Raw genomic sequence first — 24,281 nt, 5'->3', positions numbered from 1 at the left:
GCTCGGGTATCAGAGTAGGATTCAGCTGCCTCCAGTGAAAAAGAGACTCCCAGGGTGGCAGAGCCACCTGCCTGCAGAAGTGAACTTCACCCACTCTGTGTGTTGTCCTGGACCCACCAGAGATCTTACCCCATTGATAAAAGCCAACTGCAGTGCCCCAGCTGGGATAGGGAGGCACCCCTGCCCCTGAGGAGATGGTGCCTCACTCATCTGCCTAAAGGATAGGAAACATGTTACTTAATTCCTGGAATCTCTGCCTAAGTTGTGTTGTCATTGCTGTGGTTGAGACTAGAAGGAAGAAGCCTAAAAAGATAGACATGTAGCTGTCAGTGTGGGCCTTTGGTGGTGCCTCTTCATGCCCTGAGAGACGGGAGGGGTTACAGGGAGCAAGTTGGACAGCCAGCTCTTGCCCTGCCCAAACTCCAGCTGATGGCCACTTTGCAGAAATTGGCATAAGATGAGTGACCAAAAGCCCAGTTTTGCTGATTTTCCAAGATAACTAGGACAGAAGAATTTACATGTGGATCCTCTCAGTTTCTCAATATGAGCTCAATCGTTGAACCCACTAGATAGGCCGAACAAAACAGGCGTGCAGGCCGTGGTGGCTCATGGCCTGCAAGCTTGCAAACTCTGCTTCAGACTTCTTCGTGTTACATAAAATTTTGCTTCTTGTATTTATACCTGGGTATATTTAAAAGGGCTGAGCTGATTATGTGGGACACATAGGCACTCAGGATCAGCTGGAATATGTTTTATAGTCAAGTTAACACTGATCAAAATGAGTATTATTCTCAGAAAGTGATCATGTTACAAAAAGACAAATACAAATGGCTGACATACTCTGACCACTGACAAATGTGGGAAGGGCGCTATGGAATATCTAAGGGAAAAGGGTTCATGTTTCCCACCTTGAATAGGAAGCACAAGCCAAAGGGAAGCTGAGCTGGGATTGCACTCAGGAGGCACTGTGTTAAGACACACAATGAGTTCATCGTCTGTGAAAGGTAAACTCTATGGGTACATCAGTTGTGGTCCTGGCAATTACTGATCTCTTGAATGAAAGTGTTCCTTATGCTCACTAAAGAGAGGCACTTTCCACTGCTTCTCAGCCTTTTGATCAAGTCTGGAGAGGCACTTTCTTTAAAAACGTGTCTGTGAGTCTAGACGCAGTGGCTTCTGCCTGTAATCCCAACACTTTGGGAGGCCAAGGCAGGAGAATTGCTTGAGGCCAGGAGTTTGAGAAAACGTATCTGCGAGTAAAATCAATGAATTTAATAGTCTTAAAAGAAAATAAAAACTTTTAAAACGATTCTGTGCTCTTTCTTCACTGAACATTATTTCAAATAAATCCAGGAGTGATGGCTCATGCCCACAATCCCAACGCTTTGAGAGGCTGAAGTGCGAGGATCCCTTGAGAGCAGAAGTTTGAGACCAGCATGGTCAACATAGCGAGACCTTGTCTATAAAATAATTAAAAAATCAGCCAGGTGTTCTGGTGTGCACCGGTAGTCCTAGATACTCAGGAGGCTGAGGTGAGAGGATTTCTTGAGCCTAGGAGCTCGAGGCTTCAGTGAGTTATGACTGCACTACTGCACTCCAGCCTGGGTGACAGAATGAAACCCTGTCTAAAAAAATAGAAACCTAAAGAAAAACTGACATGATAAACATACGTGCTGTGGTAGATTATTATATCATGTTAATAGGCTATCATTCACTCAACCATTTTCCTATTCTTTGACATTGTGCTATGAGTGTTTTTGTGAGAAACTACCTGTTTTACCTTTTGAGCTGCCAAAAAATTCTGTTGTTTTGCTTCTTGTTTTTGAACAGCCCATGCTTTGCACATTTTATATCAACATTTGTCGCGTTGCCTTTTGAAGGTTTAGTTGAGACTCTGTATCAGGGGATCAATCAGAATGTCAGAACACTGCATGGTGACCGTGCCTATCAGTAGAGATCCATTTAGCAGCATTATCTTTTCTCCCAGTTGGTTTAGCAGTGCTTACGCAGTCACAGCAATATTTGTAAGTGTACAATTCAGTGGCATTGAGTACATTCTCAGTGTTTGCAGCCATTACCTCCATCCATCTTCACGACATTTTCATCTTCACAAACTGAAAATCTGTACCCGTTAAACACTTACTCCCCACTCCCCATCACCTCCTCCCTTGAGCCCCTGGTAAACTCTACTCTGCTTTCTGTCTCTGTGAATTGGTCCATTCTAGGTACCTCATGTAAGTGGAATCATAACAGTATTTGTTCTTCTATGTCTGGCAAAAGTGAACGTTTTAAGGAGGAACAATATAGCTCTTACAACTTTAATGAAATTGAGACAAACGTAGAAACGACCGGTAGTAATAAAAGCATAAACCTCCAGTGCAATCAGATATAGACCAGTGGGCTGTTCATTTTCTTGGGAAATAAAATAACAAAATTAAAGATCAGAGAAAACGGAAAGGTTGGAACTAGGATTGTGAGGCGTGTGAGACAAAAAGTGACATACAAACTCTGTAACTTTCTGACATTGGAGTCTCCAGTTACAACACGCACATTTTCACTGCATCTAAGGCTTGGCGTATAATCGCTAAGGAAACTAGCCAGCTCAGAGGACAGGTTAAGAGCCTTTTTCTTTGGTACCATACTAGGAAAAAACGTGTGTTTCTCTGCTGTTCTCAGCACTTCTCACACCAAATGTGTAGGTTTTTCCTTGACGTCAATAACCAATTCTCCTACTCTCCAGACAGCAGCCTGGTATCCTAAAATTAAATTCTATTCTGACCCTAACTACCCGGAGTCGGGACAGAATCCATAGTTAAGGGCCTTGTCCCACAAAACTGCCCATGATTCAGATGACCATCGAAAGTCCTGGGCCTCCCCATACTTTTGACCAGCTGGCTATAAATTGGGGAGTCCCATGACCTGCTCAGATTCGATCATTTGCTAAAAGAACTCACAGAACTCAGGGCAACACTGGTTTACTGGTTGTTATAAAGGATACAGATGAACATCAAGGTGAAGAGGTGCACAGGGCAGGCATGGGGAGGGTGCCGAGCTTCTATTTCCTCTCAGCATGCAGCACCCTCCCAGCTCCACCACGTGCCCACCAACAAAGGAGCTCCCAACCTCATCACTTAGGGTCTTCATGGAGGGTTCATTAGATAGGTGATGGAACTCAACCTCCTGCCCTTCTCCACTCCCGAGAATTTGGGTGGTGGAGTTGGAAGTCCCAAGCCTCTAATCCTGCCTTGGTCTTTCTGGCAACCAGCCCCCATCTTGAAGCTATCTAGGGGACCCCAACCACCAGTCATCTCATCAGCATACAAAAGACACTTATCACTCCAGGGATTCTGAAAGTCTTGGAAGCTCTTATGTCTCTAGAACCAGACACTAAGACTGAATATTATAACAGATGCTCCTATTGCCCTTATTGCTCAGGAGATTACAAGGGTTTTAGGAGCTCTGTGCCAGGAACTGGGAGCAGAGACCAAATATATATACTTCTTGCTGACACAACTTACTACATATTGTATGAGACAATAGGAGCGCCAAAGTGAATAAAACTTGCACCAGCCCTGTGACCGTGTGCTCCAGTGGGTGCGACAGACTCTCGAATGGATTTGTGAACTCAGCGTGGTGGGCACTTTGTCAGGGGCGTCAGAAGGGTCATGAAGGAGAGAGAGCCACACAGAGCTCAGGCACAGTCCCGCCCAAATGCTCTGTAAACGTCTCAGATGAAAAGCGTAGCTCTTTCCTCACCTCCTTTCCATATTGGGTGTTACTTCCCATGGCCTTATGGTAAATCCAAACTGTGCATGACAGGTCCCAGAACATCTCACCCTTTCCCTCTTTTTGGATTTCATGCAGCGTCTCTTGTGGGCCACCTTTGTCCCCACTCTAGTGAGTTTTGCATGTGCTGTTCTGCTTGAGAAGACCCTCAGACCCTTCTTGGTTTTGAGAATTCCAACTCCTGTTCACTTCTCAGGTGAAAAATGATTTCCTTAAAAAGCCCCTCCCCCACAGGGAAGACAAGATCTGAGACCCTGCCATGTAATTGTGTTGAAACTTACACTTCCTGCTCCATAACAAGCATGCTGTGTGTGATCACCTGCTCAACATCCTTCTTCCCTGTAACCTGTAAACTCCATGAGGACAGAAGTCGTGTCTGTCTAGGATATTGCTGTGTCCTTAGTGCCTGACACATTTCATGATGGTGAGTGCTTGGAAATACTTGTGAGTTAGGATAGAAAACCAAACACCGCATATTCTCACTCATAGATGGGAATCGAACATTGAGAATACTTGAACACAGGGTGGGGAACATCACACACCGGGGCCTGTTGGAGAAGGGGGACTGGGGGAGGGATAGCATTCGGAGAAATACCTAACGTAAATGATGAGCTGGTAGGTGCAGCAAACCAACACGGCACATGTATGTAAGAAACCTGCACGTTGTTTATACCCTAGAACTTAAAGTGTATGAATATTTATTATATAACTTAAAGTATATTAATAATTATTAAAGTATAATAATAATAAAGAAATACTTGTGAGCTAATGAAAAGAAAAGTAATCACGTAAGTTATTTATCAATTTCTAGGAAGGAAGAATCCTTGTAGTGATTTTCCCATAATGTACATAGTCCAATGATTTACAGGCTGTGCAATCATTTCTTCAACGTGCTGTCTCTGGCACCTCCTTGGACTTTTAAAGATAAGCTGGCAACCTTTCTGTGTAGTTAAAATTTGGCATTTAGAACCAGTCAGGCTTTTTGAAGATGATCTTTGACAAGCTAAGGAAGTTCATTTCTATTCCTAATTTGCTGAGAATGTTAATCATGAATAGATGTTGAACTTTGTCACATACTTTTTCTGCACCAATTGATATAATCCTGTGGTTTTTCTTCTTTAGCCTATTGATATGAAGGATTACACTGGTGAATTTTTGAATATTGAACCAGTCTTGCATCCCTGGAATAAACCTCACTTGGTCATGGTGCACAATTCTTTTTATATATTGTTGAATTATTTGCTGATATTTTTGCATCAATACTCCTTGCTAAAGGAGATTGGTCTGTTGTTTTCTTTTTGGTACTGCAGTTGTCTGGTTTGATACCTGTCAGGGCAATATTAGCTTCATAAAATGAATTGAGAAGTGTTCCCTCCTCTTCTATTTTTTGGAAGAAGTTGAATAGAATTGCTTTTATTTTGTAGAATTCAGTAGAGAAACTATATGGACCTGGAGATTTTGCGGGGGAAGAGTTTTAAAATTACAACTTCAAATTTTAACTGTTTTTGCCAGTTGTAGGGCTATTCAATTATTTTTTTCATATTGGTTGAGTTGTTGCCATTGGTGTTTTTTGAGGAATTGGTCCATTTCAGCTAAGATGTCACGTGTGTGTATGGTTGTTCAAATATTCCCTTATTAATTTTTTTTTTATTTCTACAGGGTCTGTAGTGATACCTTTGTTTCATTCTCAAACTGATAATCTGTGGTTTCTGTCTTTTTGTCAGTAAGGGGTCAAAAGTGGGTTGCTTTGTGGCTGGACGATGGTGACGTCCATGTTCTCTGCGTTCTTTACGTCGTCTTTGCTGGCTCCATCGGGAGGGAAGCGCTCATTACCACCCAGTAGAGAAGACCCTTTTCTGCCCTTTTCCTTCTCTGACACCACCCCAATAGGGAAGCCAGGGTGTTCCTTACACTCTGGTGAGGATGGAATCTAAACCGCGCACTCAGATGTTGCTGCCGTTGGGACCACAGTTTCTTCTGTGGTGTTTGGCTGGAGAGGAGCAGTTATTGTCTAAAACTTCTGTGCCTTGCGAGGTTGACTCTTCCCTATTCTCTTGTCTAGATAGAGCAGGCTATTGTTGGGTTTTTGTTGCCTGTGTCCATTGGCATTTCTGCGTTGCTGGCTTCTTCAACTCCAAGTCTGAGATATGAGAGACAAAGAGAAGACCCAGAGAACTGAATGCCATGGTCTGCGGGTCTCTGGCCAGCATTTCTTCTGCTCTCTATCTTTCAGAGTTATATTTGCTTTACATATAATATCTAGGCTCTTTAGGTGTATAGAGTGGCATAGAGAACAATGCATCTACTCCATCTTCCCAGAAACAGCAATCTGTTCTTTTTTTTAAATTATTTTTCATTTTTCAGTTTTATTTTTGTTAAAGAGATGGGGGTCTTACTATGTTTCCCAGGCTGGAGTATGGTGACTATTCACAGGCGTGATCTCACTAATGATCAGCATGGGAGTTTGACCTGTTGTATCTTTTCAAATTTTCGTTTTCTTACTTTTTTTTTGAACAGACATTTAAAAAGATGAATTCAGGTATACCTGTCTCCTAACTTGATGGCCATTACTTTTGTCACTGATTATATCACTTCTAACTTAGTAAGAGAGATGATTACAGCAAATAATTACTTTCTGTTGAAGATGGCTGAATACGAACAGCTCCCAGCAAGACCAATGCAGAAGGTGGGTGATATCTGCATTTCCAACTGAGGTACCCGGGTCATCTCATTGGGACTGGTTAGACAGTGGGTGCGGTTCACGGAAGGCAAGCAGAAGCAGGATGGGGTGTCGCCTCATCCGGGAAGCATAAGGGGTTGGGGAACTCCCTCCCCTACCCAAGGGACACTGTGAGGGGCTGTGCCATGAGGAATGGTGCATTCTGACCCAGATACTACACTTTTCCCTTGGTTTTTGCAACCCACAGACCAGGAGATTCCCTTGGGTGCTACACCACCAGGGCCCTGGGTTTCAAGCACAAAACTGGGTGGCTGTTTGGGCAGATACTGCGCTAGCTGCAGGAGGAGGTTTTTTTTTTTTTTTTGTTTTGTTTTTTTGTTTTTTGTTTTTTTTTTGTTTTTTTACCCCAGTGGCACCTGAAATGCCAGCAAGACAGAACTGTTCACTCCCCTGGAAAGGGGGATGAAGCTAGGAAGCCAAGTGGTCTAGCTCAGCGGATCCCACTCCTACAGAGACCAGCAGGCTAAGATCCACTGGCTTGAAATTCTTGCTGCCAGCACAGGAGTCTGAAGTTGACCTGGGATATTCGAGCTTGGTGCGGGGAGGGGTGCCTGCCATTACTGAGGGTTGAGTAGGTGGTTTTCCCCTTACAGTGCTAACTCTGACTGTGCAGAACTCATGGCAGTGTGGCAAAGTGCCTGAGGCCAGACTGCCTCTCTAGATTCCTCCTCACTGGGCAGGGCATCTCTGAAAGAAAGGGGGCAGCCCCTGTCAGGGGCTTATCAATAAAACTTCCAACTCCCTGGGACAGAGCACCTGGGGAAAGGGGCAGCTGTGGGCACAGCTTCAGCAGACTTAAACCTTTCTGCCTGCCAGCACTGAAGAGAGCAGCAGATCTCCCAGCACAGTGCTCAAGCTCTGTGAAGGGACAGACTGCCTTCTCAAGTGAGTCCCTGACCCCCATGGCTCCTGGCTGGGAGACACCTCCCAGCAGGGGTTGACAGACACAGGGAAGCTCTGGTTGACATCGGGTGGGTGCCTCTCTGGCACAAAGCTTCCAGAGGAAGGAGCAGGCACTAATCTTTGCTGTTCTGCAGCCTCCGCTGGTAATACTCAGGCAAACAGGGTCTGGAGTGAACCTCCAGCAAACTCTAGCAGACCTGCAGCAGAGGGACCTGACTGTTAGAAGGAAAACTAACAGAAAACAATAACGTCAACATCAACAAAAAGGATGCCCACAGAAAAACCCCATCCAAAGGCCATCAGCATCAAAGATCAAAGGCAGATAAATCCATGAAAATGAGGCAAAACCAGTGCAAAAGTGCTGAAAATTCCAAAAACCAGAATGCCTCTTCTCCTCCAAATGATAACAACTCCTCTCCAGCAAGGGCACAAAACTGGATGGAGGATGAGTTTGACAAATTGACAGAAGTAGGCTTCAGAAGGTGGGTAATAACAAACTCCTCTGAGCTAAAGGAGCCTGTTCTAACCCAATGCAAGGAAGCTAAGAACATTGATAAAAGGTTACAGCAACTGCTAACTAGAATAACCAGTTTAGAGAAGAACATAAATGACCTGATGGAGCTGAAAATCACAGCATGAGAACTTCATGAAGTATACACAAGTATCAATAGCTGAATCGATCAAGCAGAAGAAAGGATATCAGAGATTGAAGATCAACTTAATGAAATAAAGCCTGAAGACAAGATTAGAGAAAAAAGAATGAAAAAGAGCAAACAAAGCCTCCAAGAAATATGGTACTATGTGAAATGACCAAATCTATGATTGATTGGTGTACCTGAAAGTGACAGGGAGAACGGAACCAAGTTGGAAAACACCCTTCAGGATATTATTTAGGAGAACTTCCCCAACCTAGCGAGACAGGCCAGTATTCAAATTCAGGAAATACAGAGAACACCACTAAGATACTCCTCAAGAAGAGCAACCACAAGACACATAATCATCAGATTCACCCAGGTTGAAATGAAAGAAAAAACATTAAGGGCATCCAGAGAGAAAGGTCAGGGTACCTACAAAGGGAAGCCCATCAGACTAACAGCAGATCTCCCTGCAAAAACTCTACAAGCCAGAAGAGAGTGGGGATTGATATTTAACATTCTTCAAGAAAATAATTTTTCAACCCAGAATTTCATATCCAGCCAAACTAAGCTTCGTAAGTGAAGGAGAAATAAAATCCTTTATAGACAAGCAAACACTGTGAGATTTTGTCATCACCAGGCCTGCCTTACAAGAACTCCTGAAGGAAGCACTAAATATGGAAAGGAAAAACCAGTACCAGTCACTGCAAAAACATATCAAAATAAAAAGACCAATGATACTGTAAAGAAACTGCATCAACTAATGTGCAAAATAAACAACTAGCATCATGATGACAGGATCAAATTCACATATAACAACATTAAACTTAAATGTAAATGGCTAAATGTCCCAATTAAAAGACATAGACTGGAAAATTGGATAAAGAGCCAAGACCCATCAGTGTGCTGTATTCAGGAGACCCATCTCATGTGCAAAGACACACATAGGCTCAAAGTAAAGGGATGGAGGAATATTTACCAAGCAAATGGAGAGAAAGAAAGAAAAAAGCAGAGGTTGCAATCCTAGTCTCTGATAAAACGGACTTTAAACCCACAAAGATCAAAAAAGACAAAGAAGGGCATTACATAATGGTAAAGGGATCAATGCAACAAGAAGAGCTAACTATCCTATATATATATATACACCCAATACAGGAACACCCAGATTCATAAAGCAAGTTTTTAGAGACCTACACAGAGACTTAGACTCCCATAAAATAATAGTAGGAGACTTTAATACCCTACTGTCAATATTAGACAGATAAACAAGACAGAAAGTTAACAAGGATAGTTAGGACGTGAACTCAGCTCTGGACCAAGGAGACCTAATAGATATTTACAGAACTCTCCACCCCAAATCAATAGAATATACATTCTTCTCAGCACCACATAGCACTTATTCTAAAATTGATCACATAATGGGAAGCAAAACACTCCTCAGCAAATGCAAAAGAATGGAAATCACAACAAACCATCTCTCAGACCACACTGCAATCAAATTATAACTCAGGATTAAGAAACTCACTCAAAACCATAGAACTACATGGAAACTGAACAACTTGCTCCCAAATGACTACTGGGTAAATAAATTAAGGCAGAAATAAATAAGTCCTTTGAAACCAATGAGAATAAAGACACAAGGTACCAGAATCTCTGGGACACAGTTAAAGCAGTGTTAAGAGGGAAATTTATAGCACTAAATGCCCACATCAGAAAGTTAGAAATATCTAAAATTGGCACCCTAACACCACAATTAAAAGAACTAGAGAAGCAAGAGCAAACAAATTCAAAAGCTAGCAGAAGACAAGAAATAACTAATATCAGAGCAGAACTGAAGGAGATAGGGACACCAAAAACTCTTCAAAACAATCAATGAATCCAGGAGCTGGTTTTTTGAAAAGATTAACGAAATACATAGGCCTCTAGCCAGACTAATAAAGAAGAATAGAGAAGAATCAAATAGACACAATAAAAAATGATAAAGGAATATCACCACTGATCCCACAGAAATACAAAATACCATCAGAGAATACTATAAACACCTCTATGCAAATAAACTAGAAAATCTAGAAGAAATGGATAAATTCCTGTTCATACACACCCTCCCAAGACTTAACCAGGAAGAAGTCAAACCCCTCAGCAGACAAAAAAGTTCTGAAATTGAGGCAGTAATTAATAGCCTACCAACAAAAAAAGCCCAGGACCAGTTGGATTCACAGCGAACTCTATCAGAGGTACAAAAAGGAGATGGTACCGTTCCTTCTGAAACTATTCCAAACAACAGAAAAAGAGGGACTCCACCGTAACTCATTTTATGAGGCCAGCATCACTCTAATACCAAAACCTGACAGAGACACAACAAAAAAAGAAAATTTCACGTCAATATCCCTGATGAACATTGATGCAAAAATCCTCAATAAACTACTTGCAATCCTAATCCAGCAGCACATCAAAAAGCTTATCCACCACAATCAAGTTGGCTTCATCCCTGGGATGCAAGGTTGTCTCAACATATGCAAATCAATAAACATAATCCATCACATAAACAGAACCAATGACAAAAACCACATGATTATCTAAATAGATGCAGAAAAGGCCTTCAATAAAATTCAACACCCCTTCATGCTAAAAACACTCAATAAACTAGGTATTGATGGAACATATTTCAAAATAATAAAAGCTATTTATGACAAACCCATAGCCAATATCATACTGAATGGTCAAAAGCTAGAAGCATTCCCTTTGAAAACTGGCACAGGACAAGGATGCCCTCTCTCACCACTCCCATTCAACGTAGAATTGGAAGTTCTGGCCAGGGTAATCAGGCAAGAGAAAGAAATAAAGGGTATTCAAATAGGAAAAGAGTAACTCAAATTGTCTCTGTTTGCAGATGACACGATTGTATATTTCGAAATCCCCATCATCTCAGCCCAAAAACTCCTAATAAGCAACTTCAGCAAAGTCTCAGGATGCAAAATCAATGTCCAAAAATCACAAGCATTCCCATACACCAATAATAGACATAGAACCAAATCATGAGTGAACTCTCATTCACAATTGCTACAAAGAAAATAAAATACCTAGGAATAAAACTTACAAGGGACATGAAGGACCTCTTCAAGAGAACTACAAAAAGCTGCTCAAGGAAATAAGAGAGGACATAAATAAATGGAAAAACATTCCATGCTCATGTATAGGAAGCATCAATATCATGAAAATGTCTATACTGCCCAAAGTAATTTATAGATTCAATGCTATCCACATCAAGCTACCACTGACTTTCTTCAGAGAACTGGAAAAAACTACTTTAAATTTCATATGAAAACAAAAAAAGAGCCTGTATAGCCAAGACAATCGTAAGCAAAAAGAACAAAGCTGCAGGCATTACGCTACCTGACTTCAAACTATACTGCAAGGCTACAGTAACCAAAACAGCAAAACACTACTGGTACCAAAACAGATATATAAACCAATGGAACAGAACAAAGGCCTCAGAAATAACATCACACGTCTACAACTATCTGATCTTCTACAACCCTGACAAAAAAAGTAATGGGGAAAGGATTCCCTATTTAATAAATGGTGCTGGGAAAACTGGCTAGCCATATGCAGAAAACTGAAACAGGACCCCTTTCTTACACCTTATACAAAAATTAACTCAAGATGGATTAAAGGCTTAAGTGTAAAACCTAAAATCATAAACACTCTAGAAGAAAACCTAGGTAATACCATTCAGGACACAGGCATGGGCAAAGACTTCATGACTAAAACACCAAAAACAATTGCAACAAAAGCCAAAATTGACAAATGGAATCTAATTAAACTAAAGAGCTTCTGTACAGCAAAAATTATCATCAGTGTGAACAGGGAACCTACAGAATAGGAGAAAATTTTTGCAATCTCTCCATCTGACATAGGTGTATTTTCCAGAATCTATAAGGAACTTAAACAAATTTACAAGAAAAAAACAAACAACCCCATCAAAAAGTGGGCAAAGGATATCCAACAAGTGCTTCTCAAAAGAAGACATTTATGCAGCCAACAAACATGAAAAAAAGCTCATCATCACTGGTCATTAGAGAAATGCAAATCAAAACCACGAGATACCATCTCACACCAGTTAGAATGGTAATCATTAAAAAGTCAGGAAACAACAGATGCTGGAGAGGATGTGGAGAAATAGGAAAGCTTTTACATTGTCAGTGGGAGTGTAAATTAGTTCAACCATTGTGGAAGACAATGTGGCGATTCTTCAAGGATCTAGAACCAGAAATACCATTTGACCCAGCAATTCCATTACTGGGTATATACCCGAAGGATTATAAATCATTGTACTATAAAGACACATGCACAGGTGTGTTTCTTGCAGTGCTATTCACAATAGCAAAGACTTCTAACCAACCCAAATGCCCATCAATGATAGACTGGATAAAGAAAATGTGGCACATACACACCATGGAATACCATGCAGCCATAAAAAAGAATAAGTTCATGTCCTTTGCAGGGACATGGATGAAGCTGGCAACCATCATTCTCAGCAAACTAACACAGGAACAGAAAACCAAACACTGCATGTTTTTGTTCATAAGTGGGAGTTGAACAATGAGAACACATGGACACAGGGAGGGGAACATTACACACTAGGGCCTGTCTGGGGGATGGGGGGCAGGAGGAAGGAGAGCATGAAGACAAATACCTAAGTAGAGCTTAAAACCTAGATGATGGGTTGATGGGTGCAGCAAACCACCATGACACATGTATACCTATGTAACAAATCTGTACCTTCTGCACATGTATCCCGGAAATTAAAGTAAAATAAAACATAGTAAAAAAAGAATTATTTTCTGTTTTTGTAGATTATTTTTGTTTAATGTTAAACTCTTTGACCTTCATGGAATTTTCCACAGTTGTGGAAGTTAAAAAGAAACCTGTAGGTATGCGTTTGCTATTTCTATCTGCCTGTTCCTATAACACTGGTTAAATTATGTTTTCTTTCCTTGTTGTTGTACAGCTTCTTACTTTGTAAGACATTCGTGTACCTCTGTACATCATTGTGTGGATTTACTATTTCATCCCCGACGTCCATTATGGGGTTAATAAGAACATATGGTGATGTGTTTAGCAGTGGTGTGGGGGAGTGTGGCATCGTACTGAGAAGTGATGGCTCTTCTCTACTGCTCCCTAGAAACTGTCTGCCATTTCTTCTGGCTAAATCATGCTATCAATTTGTTAAGCTCCATGGTATTTTTAAAGGATTTCTGATTGGTGTTTACCATCTTGAGTTTCTCTCCTAAAATTATCTGCCTTCCTATTGCTTTCCATCTCAGTAAATAGTCCCATTCTACACATTTGTTTGAACCCCAAACTATGGATTCATCCCTGATCATCTGTCTCACATCCTTCATCCAGGCCAGCAGCACACTCTGTTGGAGCACCTGTTACAATACACCCCCCATCCCCCTCCTGTCATACTCACCACCCCTTTGATGGTTGGAAGCCACTCTCAGCCCTCTCCTGGTTTGCTGAAAAGGACTCCTCGCTGGCCTGCCTGCTTCTGTTTTTCAACAGCAGCAGTGTTTTTCAACAGTGGGGACGTGGTCATGACATTCCTCTGCTCAAAAGCCTCTCAGGAAATATCCAGCGTCTGTCCCAGGGCCACAGGCTATGCAGGCTCCAGCATTTTTCTGCCCCTCTGTCCTCATTTCTTACCTTGTTCTCCTTCATTCTTCAAGCTCCAGCCAGAGTGGCCTCTTGGCTCAAGGTGCTCCCAACTTAGGGCTTGTCCCCTTGTTCTTTTCTTCCCTGCTCTGGAAAGTTCTTCCACTATGTTTCACACCTGCACTTCATTCAGGGCTTCCTTCAGGTGTCACTCACCAATGAGGCTTCCCTCGGCACACTGATACAAAATATCCATCAAGAGGATTCTCTCATCAATCCAAAGGATTCTCTCACGGCTCTCTGCTTTTGTCTGCACTGCTCATCACTGCCTGCTACTGTGTCTTTATTGGCTGACTGACTTATTTTCTGTTTCCCACACTAGCCTGCAGCTCTCCAGTGAAGAGGTTTTGTTTAACACATTGCTACATCCCAGCACCTTGATGATTCCAAGAAAGCAAATTTTCTCTATTCATTTCCTCTTCAAGAAACACTTGAGGGAAGAAAAGCCATAAATGCACGCACATTTGTAATTTTTGATTTATTCCGTGAAAAATGAAATCTAAGAAGCCTTCTTTTGTTTGTTGTCACTAATTACTTAGCTGATGAGTTTTTACTTTGGTAGTTCATAAAAGCACAGACACCTGCAGCCCAGGCACCTCGTGAGGTCAGTGGGCTTGCCAGAGGTCACAGGTAAAGAGCAGCTGCACCTACTGAATACATTTAGTCCCCACAAATTATTGGAGCTTTCTGTAGTATAAATATTAAGACAAAGCTAGATTTGAATGCTCAACATACAGACAGCATGTTACACAACACAGTTTCTCTGCTTATGTTCACCAAAAAGCACTGAACTAAGATCTTGTGTGACCGCCCTTCATTTAATCTCTTCTTGCCAAAGAAACAATTTGGCAAACTCAGTAACTGCTGTCCTACTTTAAGAAGGGGTCATTCAGGTCAGTTCTGAATGACCCAAGTACTCATTAAAGGAGTGCAGATTTTAAAACATGAAACCATCTGATTTTTTTCAACAAGTGTCCCTGGGTTTCTTGCTGTTCCTCTCTGATTTTGTTACTCCTGGATTTTCCTCTGCCTCGCTTCCTTCATGCTGCCTTTGGCCGCTGTCCGGGAGGGTCTTCATTCTAACTGCATCCTGCATTTATTTTGCCGTGTTTTATTTGCTGCTTCTCGGTTGTTTCCGCTTGCCCGAGTTTCTGGTCAGGATCAGTCTCATTGCCTGAGCATGGCAGGCGCGCTGGCCTCTGTGGTGCATTTCAGCAGTGCCTGTTCCTTCCTCTTTTCCCTGGCTTTCTATTCTCCGACCTTAGGAATGAGAATATCCTTTTGATACAGCAAGAGGAGCAGCACCCCCTGTGAAAGCATGGGTCTCTGAGGCTGTTGGGTCAGTGAAAGGAAAGAAAAAGGTGAAAGAGGAAATGGGAACCTCCAAAACCAGTCCTCATCCATTTTCCTGTTGGTCTCCGTGGATCCTATGGCTTCTGTGCATTTCTTTAAAACTGTTTTCTCTTGCCTTCTTACATATAGGAGGGGAAGGCAACTAAAATTTGGAGGCATTTGTGATGTTAGAGGCACAGTGGTTAAGTACTGTGCAGTTGACTGCCTGGTTATAGGTACGGTTCTTTACCCAGCAGGTGCATTTGTGTCTGTTTCACAGATGAGTAGGTGGGGCCTGCGCATGTTAGGAACCTTTCCACAATCACAGGCAGAGAGCAGGAGGGCTGGGTTTCAAGTCAGGGGGCAGTTCTCCGATGGCATGCTGCAGGCCCATGGCAGAAACCTCTGGGTTGTACTGCATTAAGGAAAGGAGGTGATTTCATTTGGATATTAGGGGACTGGAGATGCTGCTGTTGGCTGACTCTTCTCACACAGTAGCAGGTGCACATAGAAGCAGGAGTCAGCTTGGGGGAACAGAGGCATGGTTTTCAGGGAATGTTTTTATTTCCTCATTCATCAGTGAGGTCGGTGAGCTTGCCAGAGGTCGCAGGCAAAGAGCAGCTGCACCCATTGAATACATTTAGTCCCCACAAATTATTGGAGCCTTCTGTAGTATAAATGTTAACATAAAGCTAGATTTGAACGCTCAACATACAGATGATCACTGTATTATTTCACAGTTCTTTAAACCTTTTCCAATTTTTACAGCTATATTGATTTGGCTCACAAAATGTTTAATGTTATAGTTTTAGTCCTGTTTGTAAGCTCTTAAGGATTTACTTACTAAAAGTTCTGTGACTGTAAGTACCTAAAGACTTATTCTATCACTTTAATAGTCATTTATCACTTAACAAAGGGGATACGTTCTGCGAAATGCATCCTTAGACGATTTTGTCATTGTTTGAACATCATAGGGTGTGCTTACACAAACCTAGGTGGTACAGCTTACCACACACCTAGGCTATATAATGTCGTCTACCAGCCTATTGCTCCTCATCTACAAACCTGTGCAGCATGTTTCTGTACTGAATACTGTAGGTATTTGTAACACAACAAGAAGTATTGACGTATTTAAACATATCTAGACATAGAAAAGGCATTGTAAAAAATGTAGTATAAAGGATAAAAAGTGGTCCACCTGTATAACGCACTTACTGTAAATGGAGTTTGCAGGACTGGAGGTTGCTCTGGGTGAGTCAGTGAGTGAGTGGTGAGTCAATGTGAAGGCGTAGGACATTACTGTACACTACTGTAGACTTCATAGACACTGTAGTCTATGCTACACTTATTTAAAAAAAATTTTTTGTAATAACTCTTAGCTTGAAACACACATTGTACAGTAGCACAAAAGTGTTTTCTTTCATTATACCCTTCTTTTTTTTTTTTCTTTTTTTTTTTTTGAGTGCAACTTCTATCTCCTGAATTAAAGCAATTCTTCTGCTTCAGCCTCCCAAGTAGCTGGTATTACAGGCACCCGCCACCACACCTGGCTAATTTTTGTATTTTTACTAGAGACAGGGTTTCATCATGTTGGCCAACCTGGTCTTGAACTCCTGACCTCAGATGATCCATCCACCTCGGCCTCCCAAAGTGCTGGGATTACAGGCATAAGTCACCGTGCCTGGCCTATATCCTTATTCTATAAGCTTTGTATGTTAAAAAACAGTGTGTTGATATTTAAACTTTTTTGTTAAAAACAAGACATACACATACACATCAGCCTATGTCTACACAGGGTCAGGATCATAAAGGTGTTACCAGGCAACAGGAATTTTTCAGCTCCATGATAATTTTATGGAACCACCATCCTATATGTGGTCCACTGTTCACTGAAACACTGAATGTGGTACATGGCTGTATTATCTTTCTATAATTCAGATAAATTTCTGTCCTACTCTGTTCCTGTTGCTAGAAAACAGAAGACCACAGTTGGATAATTTATAAAGAACATTGATGTTTTCACAGTTCCAGAGGCTGGGCAGTCTAAGCTCAGGGCACTGGCATTTGGTGTCTGGTGAGTGCCTTCCTGTTTCAGCCTCACATGGCAGAAGACAGAGGGCATATGAGGGCAGAAGAGCAAGCCAACCAACCAGCAACGCTGTGAGAAGCCTCTGTGTAAGGACCTTCATCCCACGAACGAGGAAGGAGCCCTCATGGCCTAATCACACCTTAAAGGCTCCACCTCTTAAGGCTATCACGTTGGCAACACCTGAGTTTTAGAGGGGGGACCGCCAAAGCATAGCATTCTCATATTCTGCTTTAGTTCTAAAATGTATTGAATGCCTGCAGGATGACTGCTATTGTCCTGCAAGTAAGTGCTCTCCAAACTTAAGCTCCGTCCAGTGACCTTCGTGTGTTAAGTCACTTTCCACGTGTTCTCCATGTGCTGGCCCAACCCACATCTCTCTCCTCTTTCCCTACAGGCCTCCTCCTAACACATTCTCTGTTTTAAAGCCACAATGGGCTCTACCATGAGTTAAGAGGTGGATATTTCCCACCATTTTTCCATGTACTAGAGAAGCCCCTTCATGGTTCTGTTTAATGCCTGTCTTTTCAGCCCTGCCCAGATATTGTCCTACTCTGGGTCTTCCTAAGCAGACTTCCTCTTCCCCTGTTCCCATAGCACTTGGCTGGGGCTTGACCGCACTTTGCCTTGTTTTAGAGTAAGTCATAAATATATGTTGGGAGCTGTATTGGGAACTCTTTGCGATTAGAGATCATGGCACGTGTATATCCCTCATAGAGTAGTTACTTGAGGCATCCTGACAAATTCATTGGGTTGTCTCTGAAGGAGCAAACGTCTCAAATATTAAACCTGTTCAGTGTTCCAAATGCAAGACTCAGACATTGAAAATAAATACATTGCCAATGGTTCTGAATGCTACAGATGAGAGTAGTAATGTAAAAATGGGCTGTGACCCGACTACCTTGGTAGTAAGACCCTGGATCTCTTTCAGCTTCAATTCCCACTTAAATTTTTACAAAGCATGAAAATAACTGCCTTGCCTACTCATTAGGGTTTTTATGAGGATGAAGTGAGATGTTACATCTGAAAATGTTTTAGAAATCACTGAATTGTTTCAAATATAAAATTGCATCGGGCGCAGTTACTCATGCCTGTAATCCCAGAACTTTGAGAGGCTGAGGCGGGCGGATCACCTGAGGTCAGGAGTTTGAGAGCAGCCTGACCAACATGGCAAAACCCTGTCTCTACTAAAAATACAAAAATTAGCCAGGCATGCTGGTGCGTGCCTGTAATCCCAGCTACTCGGGAGGCTGAGACAGGGAGAATTGCTTGAACCCGGGAGGCAGAGGTTGCAGTAAGCCGAGATTGTGCCACTGCACTCCAGCCTGGGTGACAGAGGAAAACTCCATCTCAAAAAAAAAATAAAAGTAAAAATGTGTTACTCCATTTCCACAGTCACAATATTGAAGAAAAACTTAATAGGGGTTTAGAAAAATGAAAACTGTACAGTGTAGATAATGTGTATCTATAGCACTCCAATTTTAATGTAACATTAAGTTTTTGTCTACATGTGCTTCATGAATAGTTTTAACGGAAACCTTTGGTTTGCACTGTAATCTGGGAAGCCAGTGTAAAGACCGTGATACTGACTTGGGAGATGGTGAAATAGGACCCACTGGTTCTATCAAAGGGAACCAATTTCCTATCTCCAAAATTCCTCCATAACCCAAGTTTTGTGTCTTTATGTTTTCCTTACCAGGCTTCCATCTGTATCACAAGTTGCCCACAATAGTGCCTGAGAGCTGCCTTCTTATAATGGTTGGACTTCTACTAGGCGGGATTATTTTTGGTGTTGATGAGAAGTCGCCCCCTGCAATGAAGACTGATGTGTTTTTCTTGTACCTCCTCCCACCCATCGTGCTGGATGCCGGCTATTTCATGCCCACTCGCCCATTCTTTGAGAACATTGGCGCCATTTTCTTGTATGCTGTGGTAGGGACCCTTTGGAATTCCATTGGCATTGGTGTGTCTTTGTTTGGTATCTGCCAGATCGAAGCATTTGGCCTCAGCGACATCACTTTGCTCCAGAACCTGCTCTTTGGCAGCTTAATCTCAGCTGTGGATCCTGTGGCTGTGCTTGCTGTCTTTGAGAACATTCACGTCAATGAGCAACTCTACATTCTGGTCTTTGGAGAGTCCCTGCTGAATGATGCAGTAACAGTGGTGAGTCACATTCACACTGCATGACTCCAACAGGTAGGGGCTGCCCAGCCACCTGCAGTGGCTCTCTGTCCCTCAACTGGCAGGGGCGGGACCCTGCACACAGGGTGGTTTCATGAGCAGTTGCCCAGGGCCCTTCACTTGGTTTCATGCTCTGACATCACTGTCTTATAATTTTCAATACTTTTAAACTCATTATTTATAATTTATTTATTATCATAAAACTGTCTCCTCATTTTCATTTTGCAAGGGGCCCTGCAAAATATGTAGCTGGTCTGTGCTGACAAGGCCCCGTTCATGCCAGAGGAACATATGATTTTGGCCTTTGCAACTCTGATGATTTATCAATTTGGCATTTTCAAAAATGATGGTCTTCGATCATAATTTAAAAGACTTCAGATCCCAGCATTCTTGTGAGAAGTAATACTGTCAGTATCCAATGTATATAATACAGGTGAAATGTTAATACCTACTAAGTGCCATTCTCCATCTGGGGATGCTTTAGTTATCATGTTCATGATTTTACGGAAAGTTTTTGTCACACGCTCACTGCTCACTTTCTGTTACTATTCAACCAGCACATTTCTGGCCTTCATGACCTTCTCATACATGAGTATTTATTCAGAAGGCACAAATTATTTGTAATTCTGTCTTGGATTACATAGAATTAGAGTCAGGGGCTGTTATGATCTTAAAGTTAGCAGAATTTACTTCTACCCTGCCTTTTGAACACAGGCAAGGGTTGAGAGAAGGGATGAGAAAGCCCCTCCTTTTACCCACAGACCTGCAAAGAGCTCAGCGTCCACCAGTTAAAGACACTCAGGTGATGCTCGATTGATGACTCAGTTAGGGAGCACTGATGATGCTGTTTTCTGTTAGCCACAGCTCGGTAGTAGGAAAGGTGACAGTAATGATAGCCACTAACTCGTGAATGCTCCCTTTGTGCTCAGGTCTGTATGACAAATTATGAAACAGGCATTCCTCCCATTATTCAGATACGAAAATTGAGGCAGAAAAAGATTGTGTTTAAAGGACTTAATTTTTAATTCCCTCTCCATCTGCTCGTATCATTAAAATGTCATTCCTGATTCATTTAAAAGTCTACATAGTAGGGTGGGTGCAGAGGCTCATGCCTATAATCCCAGCACTTTGGGAGGCCGAGGCAGGCGGATCACTTGAAAGTCAGGAGTTCGAGACAAGCCTGGCCAACATGGTGAAACCCTGTCTCTACTAAAAATACAAAAAAAAAAAAAAAAAAATTAGCTGGGCTTGGTGGTGAGCTCCTGTTATCCCAGCTATTTGGGAGGCTGAAGTGAGAGGATCGCTTGGGCCAGGCAGGCAGAGGTTGCAGTGAGCCGAGATTACGCCACTACATTTCAGCCTGGGTAACAGAGTGAGACTCCATCTCAATAATAATAATAATAATAATAATAATAATACAATAAAAGTCTACATAGAAACCAATGTATTCTCTGTTAGCCTGTATTCTACTGCAAAAGGAAATCCTCAGAATGAATACAATAAAATCTCTAAGGACCTCCATTAACTTCATGTGAACATTATTACACAGAAGATAATTTATCGATCACAATTTGTAGTATAGATATTTTAAGACTGCTGAGTTACCTCACTTAAGTAACAAAATCCACTTCATATATTCCATTATTCGTTAACTGAGTAGTCATTAACTTACCGATATTAAATTTTAACTGGGAAACTGCCATAATCGTAGAGACATTTTATAACTCATTCTAATTTCCAGAGGCAGAAGGCATGAAGTTTTCCATTCTGACTTAGCTCCACAGGTAAATTTTACCCTGTTGAGGGAGACTGCGGACATCTGAATGGGAATTCCTGGAGTGAGTCTATTTAGTGCAAAGCGAACTTTACAAAGAAATAAGAGCGCCTGTCGCAGTCCTTCTAGGGCAGCTCAGTAAGAGTTAAATTAGTTTCAGAATGACACGCCAGGCCTCCACACTGCTTTCCCACCTCTATCAAAATGTTATTCAGACATCTCGGAGGTCCGTTCTTTGAGTTCGTCCTGAATCAGATCTCAGGATAGGGTCTGGCTAAGTCACTGTGTAGAGTATGCAAAAGTAGCAGGCCATCCAGACGCACACCCTGTGCTTCCTCCCAGGAGGCACGGAGGCACAACTGTGGTTTTACGGAAAGAAAGGGAGGGCTGACCCAGGGAAGGCAGGCGGCCAAAGTGAGAGCTTGTCACTCCACTCAGGAGGAGGGCACAGACAGAGCAAGGTCCTGACTGGTGCTTTGAGGTGGAAGCTCTTATCAAGGAATGGCCAGAGCCTTTCAGTCAGAACCACTGTCATGGTTTCATATTTAAGAGCTTCCTTTGGTAACTTACTTGCCCTGGCTGAGAGTTCATTGACCCTCAAAGTCAGACCCACAAGATATCAGGGCATGCCCACAGGTTTGCCAAATAATAAACTACTAGACGTTTCTCTCACTGAATTGGCTGAGTACTGAATTGAGCAAGTGTTAAGAATAATTAGAACAATGGTGTCAAAAATTTTAATTTTATCTCCTAGTCAGGTACCTTCAAAGAATAGAGGTGGAGATGTTTTGTGGAAGATTCTTTGATTCATTCATTCAATCTTATCCCTAGGAGAGGTTTAAGGAACTCATAGACTTTGGAAAGTCATTAAAAATACGGACCATGATGCATACGGCAAAAACTATGAGTCACTAGGAGTTGCAGATAGAAGAATAGGGGTTAGTTTAAGGAACTCATGGACTTTGGAAAGGTATTAAAAATATGGACCATGATGCCTACGGCAAAAACGATGAGTCACTGGGAGTTGTAGATAGAAGAATCAGGGTTAATCAGAGAAAATTCACTGACACAGTATATAACCTCGAGGATGGGTAACATGGTAGGTTAGTGCCATTAACTCCTTTCCCAAATTATGATAAATTCAACATTGAGCTAGAAAAGCTGAAGCAAAGAAAACTTGGCATGAAAATGTCTCAAAGCAAGAGAAATGGATCGTATAAATTGCAGATCAAACCCTTCATGCTATTGTACAGGACTGTAGTAGATTAGAAGTAGTAGAACTAGAGACATGACAATTGAAAAAAATAAAGGTGTGATTTTTAAATAGACTTTTCTGCTATCCCTTAGAATAAATGTTGTATGAAAACTTCCCAAAATTTCCCTTATTAGGCAAAGATTTTTCAGGTTATTTCTAGAACATGTTAATGCAGCCACTGAATATTCTAATAAATTTTGCAAGAAGACTTAAAGAGTTTCCTCCACCTGCTCATAACCAGGCTTGGTTAAGGAGAGCTGGTTCTGTAGAGAGAAGCAGTAATAGGCCCCAGGGGCCCAGTCACTGTGTGCTGTGGAGTGGAAAGTAACCTTAGGAAGATGGAGGGTAAGCAGTGACCACTTGGATGTTAATTTTGATTTTGCAAACAGCACAATAGATCTAAAATGTCGTATGCAAAATCATTATCCTGTATGTTTCATGCAGGAAGAAATTACCTGAACATTCTTTTTTTCTGAAACAGAGCCATTCTGATAGACAACTGTACTTGCATAATTTGCACCCTTGCTTTATGTGATTTCACAGAATTAATATGCTTTTAAAATCAAAGTTCAAAGTTCATAACTCCTAATTTTAATATATATATGTTTGCAATTAAAAAAAAATCATAAGCAGTATAGTTTCAAAGCTGTCAAATTAGCCCATGACAGAATTTAGTACACAGGCATCACTGACATTTTAATCTAAGAATACAAGTGTCAAGGGGAGATCAACTTTGCACCGACTCACTAGAGACATTTGCAGCCCACATGCATAATATATACACATAATACATATACCTATATAAATTAAAACTCTAAAACACTTTTCGGCATAGATTCCCTTGTAATACAATTGAAGGATTTAACTGGAATGAACTAAGTATGTGGTTTCGGCCAGTTGTAACCAGAAGAATTTTATCTCGTGCTGATCACTAACGAGGTATCAGGTTCAGTGTAAAACAGGTGGGAGGTTGTGGAAAGCTTTCTGGTTGTTAAGGTAACGCTTCTACCTGAGACATTAGCTCTGACACTGCAGTGGCATCTCAGGCAGGAGAAGGATCAAAAATGGAGCTTTGGCCCAATGTGCCGAGAGTACAGTGCCTGTGACCCATCTTAATTCTTTGCAGAGTCTAAGCGGGGATTTAAGACAGGCTGTACCTTTGATAGATTTGATGCATTAAGTTGCCAGCAAAATAGGTTTGTAAGGATTAGGAATGTGTGACCCAGTTGCAGATGCCCGTTAATCTGTGGAAGGAGTACCTGGACTTCCCTCAGAGAACTCTTCAGTGCACTGGATGGACTGGGGTGTAGAGATGAGAGGGAGGAAAAGGAGAAGACTCAGCTCTGTGCTAAAGGAATTTCTAGTTTTGTTGGGGACATGAGGCACTCACTCAAAACTCAGCACTGACAGCACAAGATGCTGAATGTTCTGGGAGATCATCCGTGGTGCAGGAGGTCAGAGGGCCGGGTATTTGCAAAGGCTGGAGGGGTCCAGGAGGGCTCCTGGGGGCAACAGTAGGTTCAGCTGTGCTTTGGAAGATAGGTAAAGGTTTAGGGGTGGGTTGCTGGCAAGAGAAAGGACAAAGAAAGAAAACCAGGAGCAGGAGTTAATAAATACGGTGTGTTTTATGGAACAGTGATGAAATCCTTTCCAATCTGACGTGCGTTAGAAAGCAGTTAAAAAAAAAAGTGTACCAGGTGTTTTGAGACTATGAGGCCTTCCTGATGTGAAAATGGAATGGCAGCCTTTGAAGGAAGTAGGTCTTTTTTTTTTTTGAGACGGAGTCTCGCTCTATCGCCCAGGCTGGAGTGCAGTGGCCGGATCTCAGCTCACTGCAAGCTCCGCCTCCTGGGTTTACGCCATTCTCCTGC

At 41.9% G+C, this 24,281-nt stretch overlaps 1 protein-coding gene across 1 annotated transcript in view; it reads left to right on the top strand.

Moving 5' to 3' along the window:
• SLC9A2 (solute carrier family 9, subfamily A (NHE2, cation proton antiporter 2), member 2) overlaps positions 1–24,281 on the top strand; it is a 104,550-nt gene that overhangs the window by 22,314 nt on the left and 57,955 nt on the right. Inside the window, exon 2 of the mRNA XM_011969572.1 lies at positions 18,900–19,363. Coding sequence (XP_011824962.1) covers positions 18,900–19,363 — 464 coding nt within the window. The remainder of the gene's footprint in view (positions 1–18,899; positions 19,364–24,281) is intronic.

Source organism: Mandrillus leucophaeus, unplaced genomic scaffold (assembly GCF_000951045.1).
Source record: "Mandrillus leucophaeus isolate KB7577 unplaced genomic scaffold, Mleu.le_1.0 Scaffold9, whole genome shotgun sequence".
Taxonomy (NCBI): Eukaryota; Metazoa; Chordata; class Mammalia; order Primates; family Cercopithecidae; genus Mandrillus; species Mandrillus leucophaeus.
This window is presented reverse-complemented; position numbering and strand designations above follow the sequence as displayed.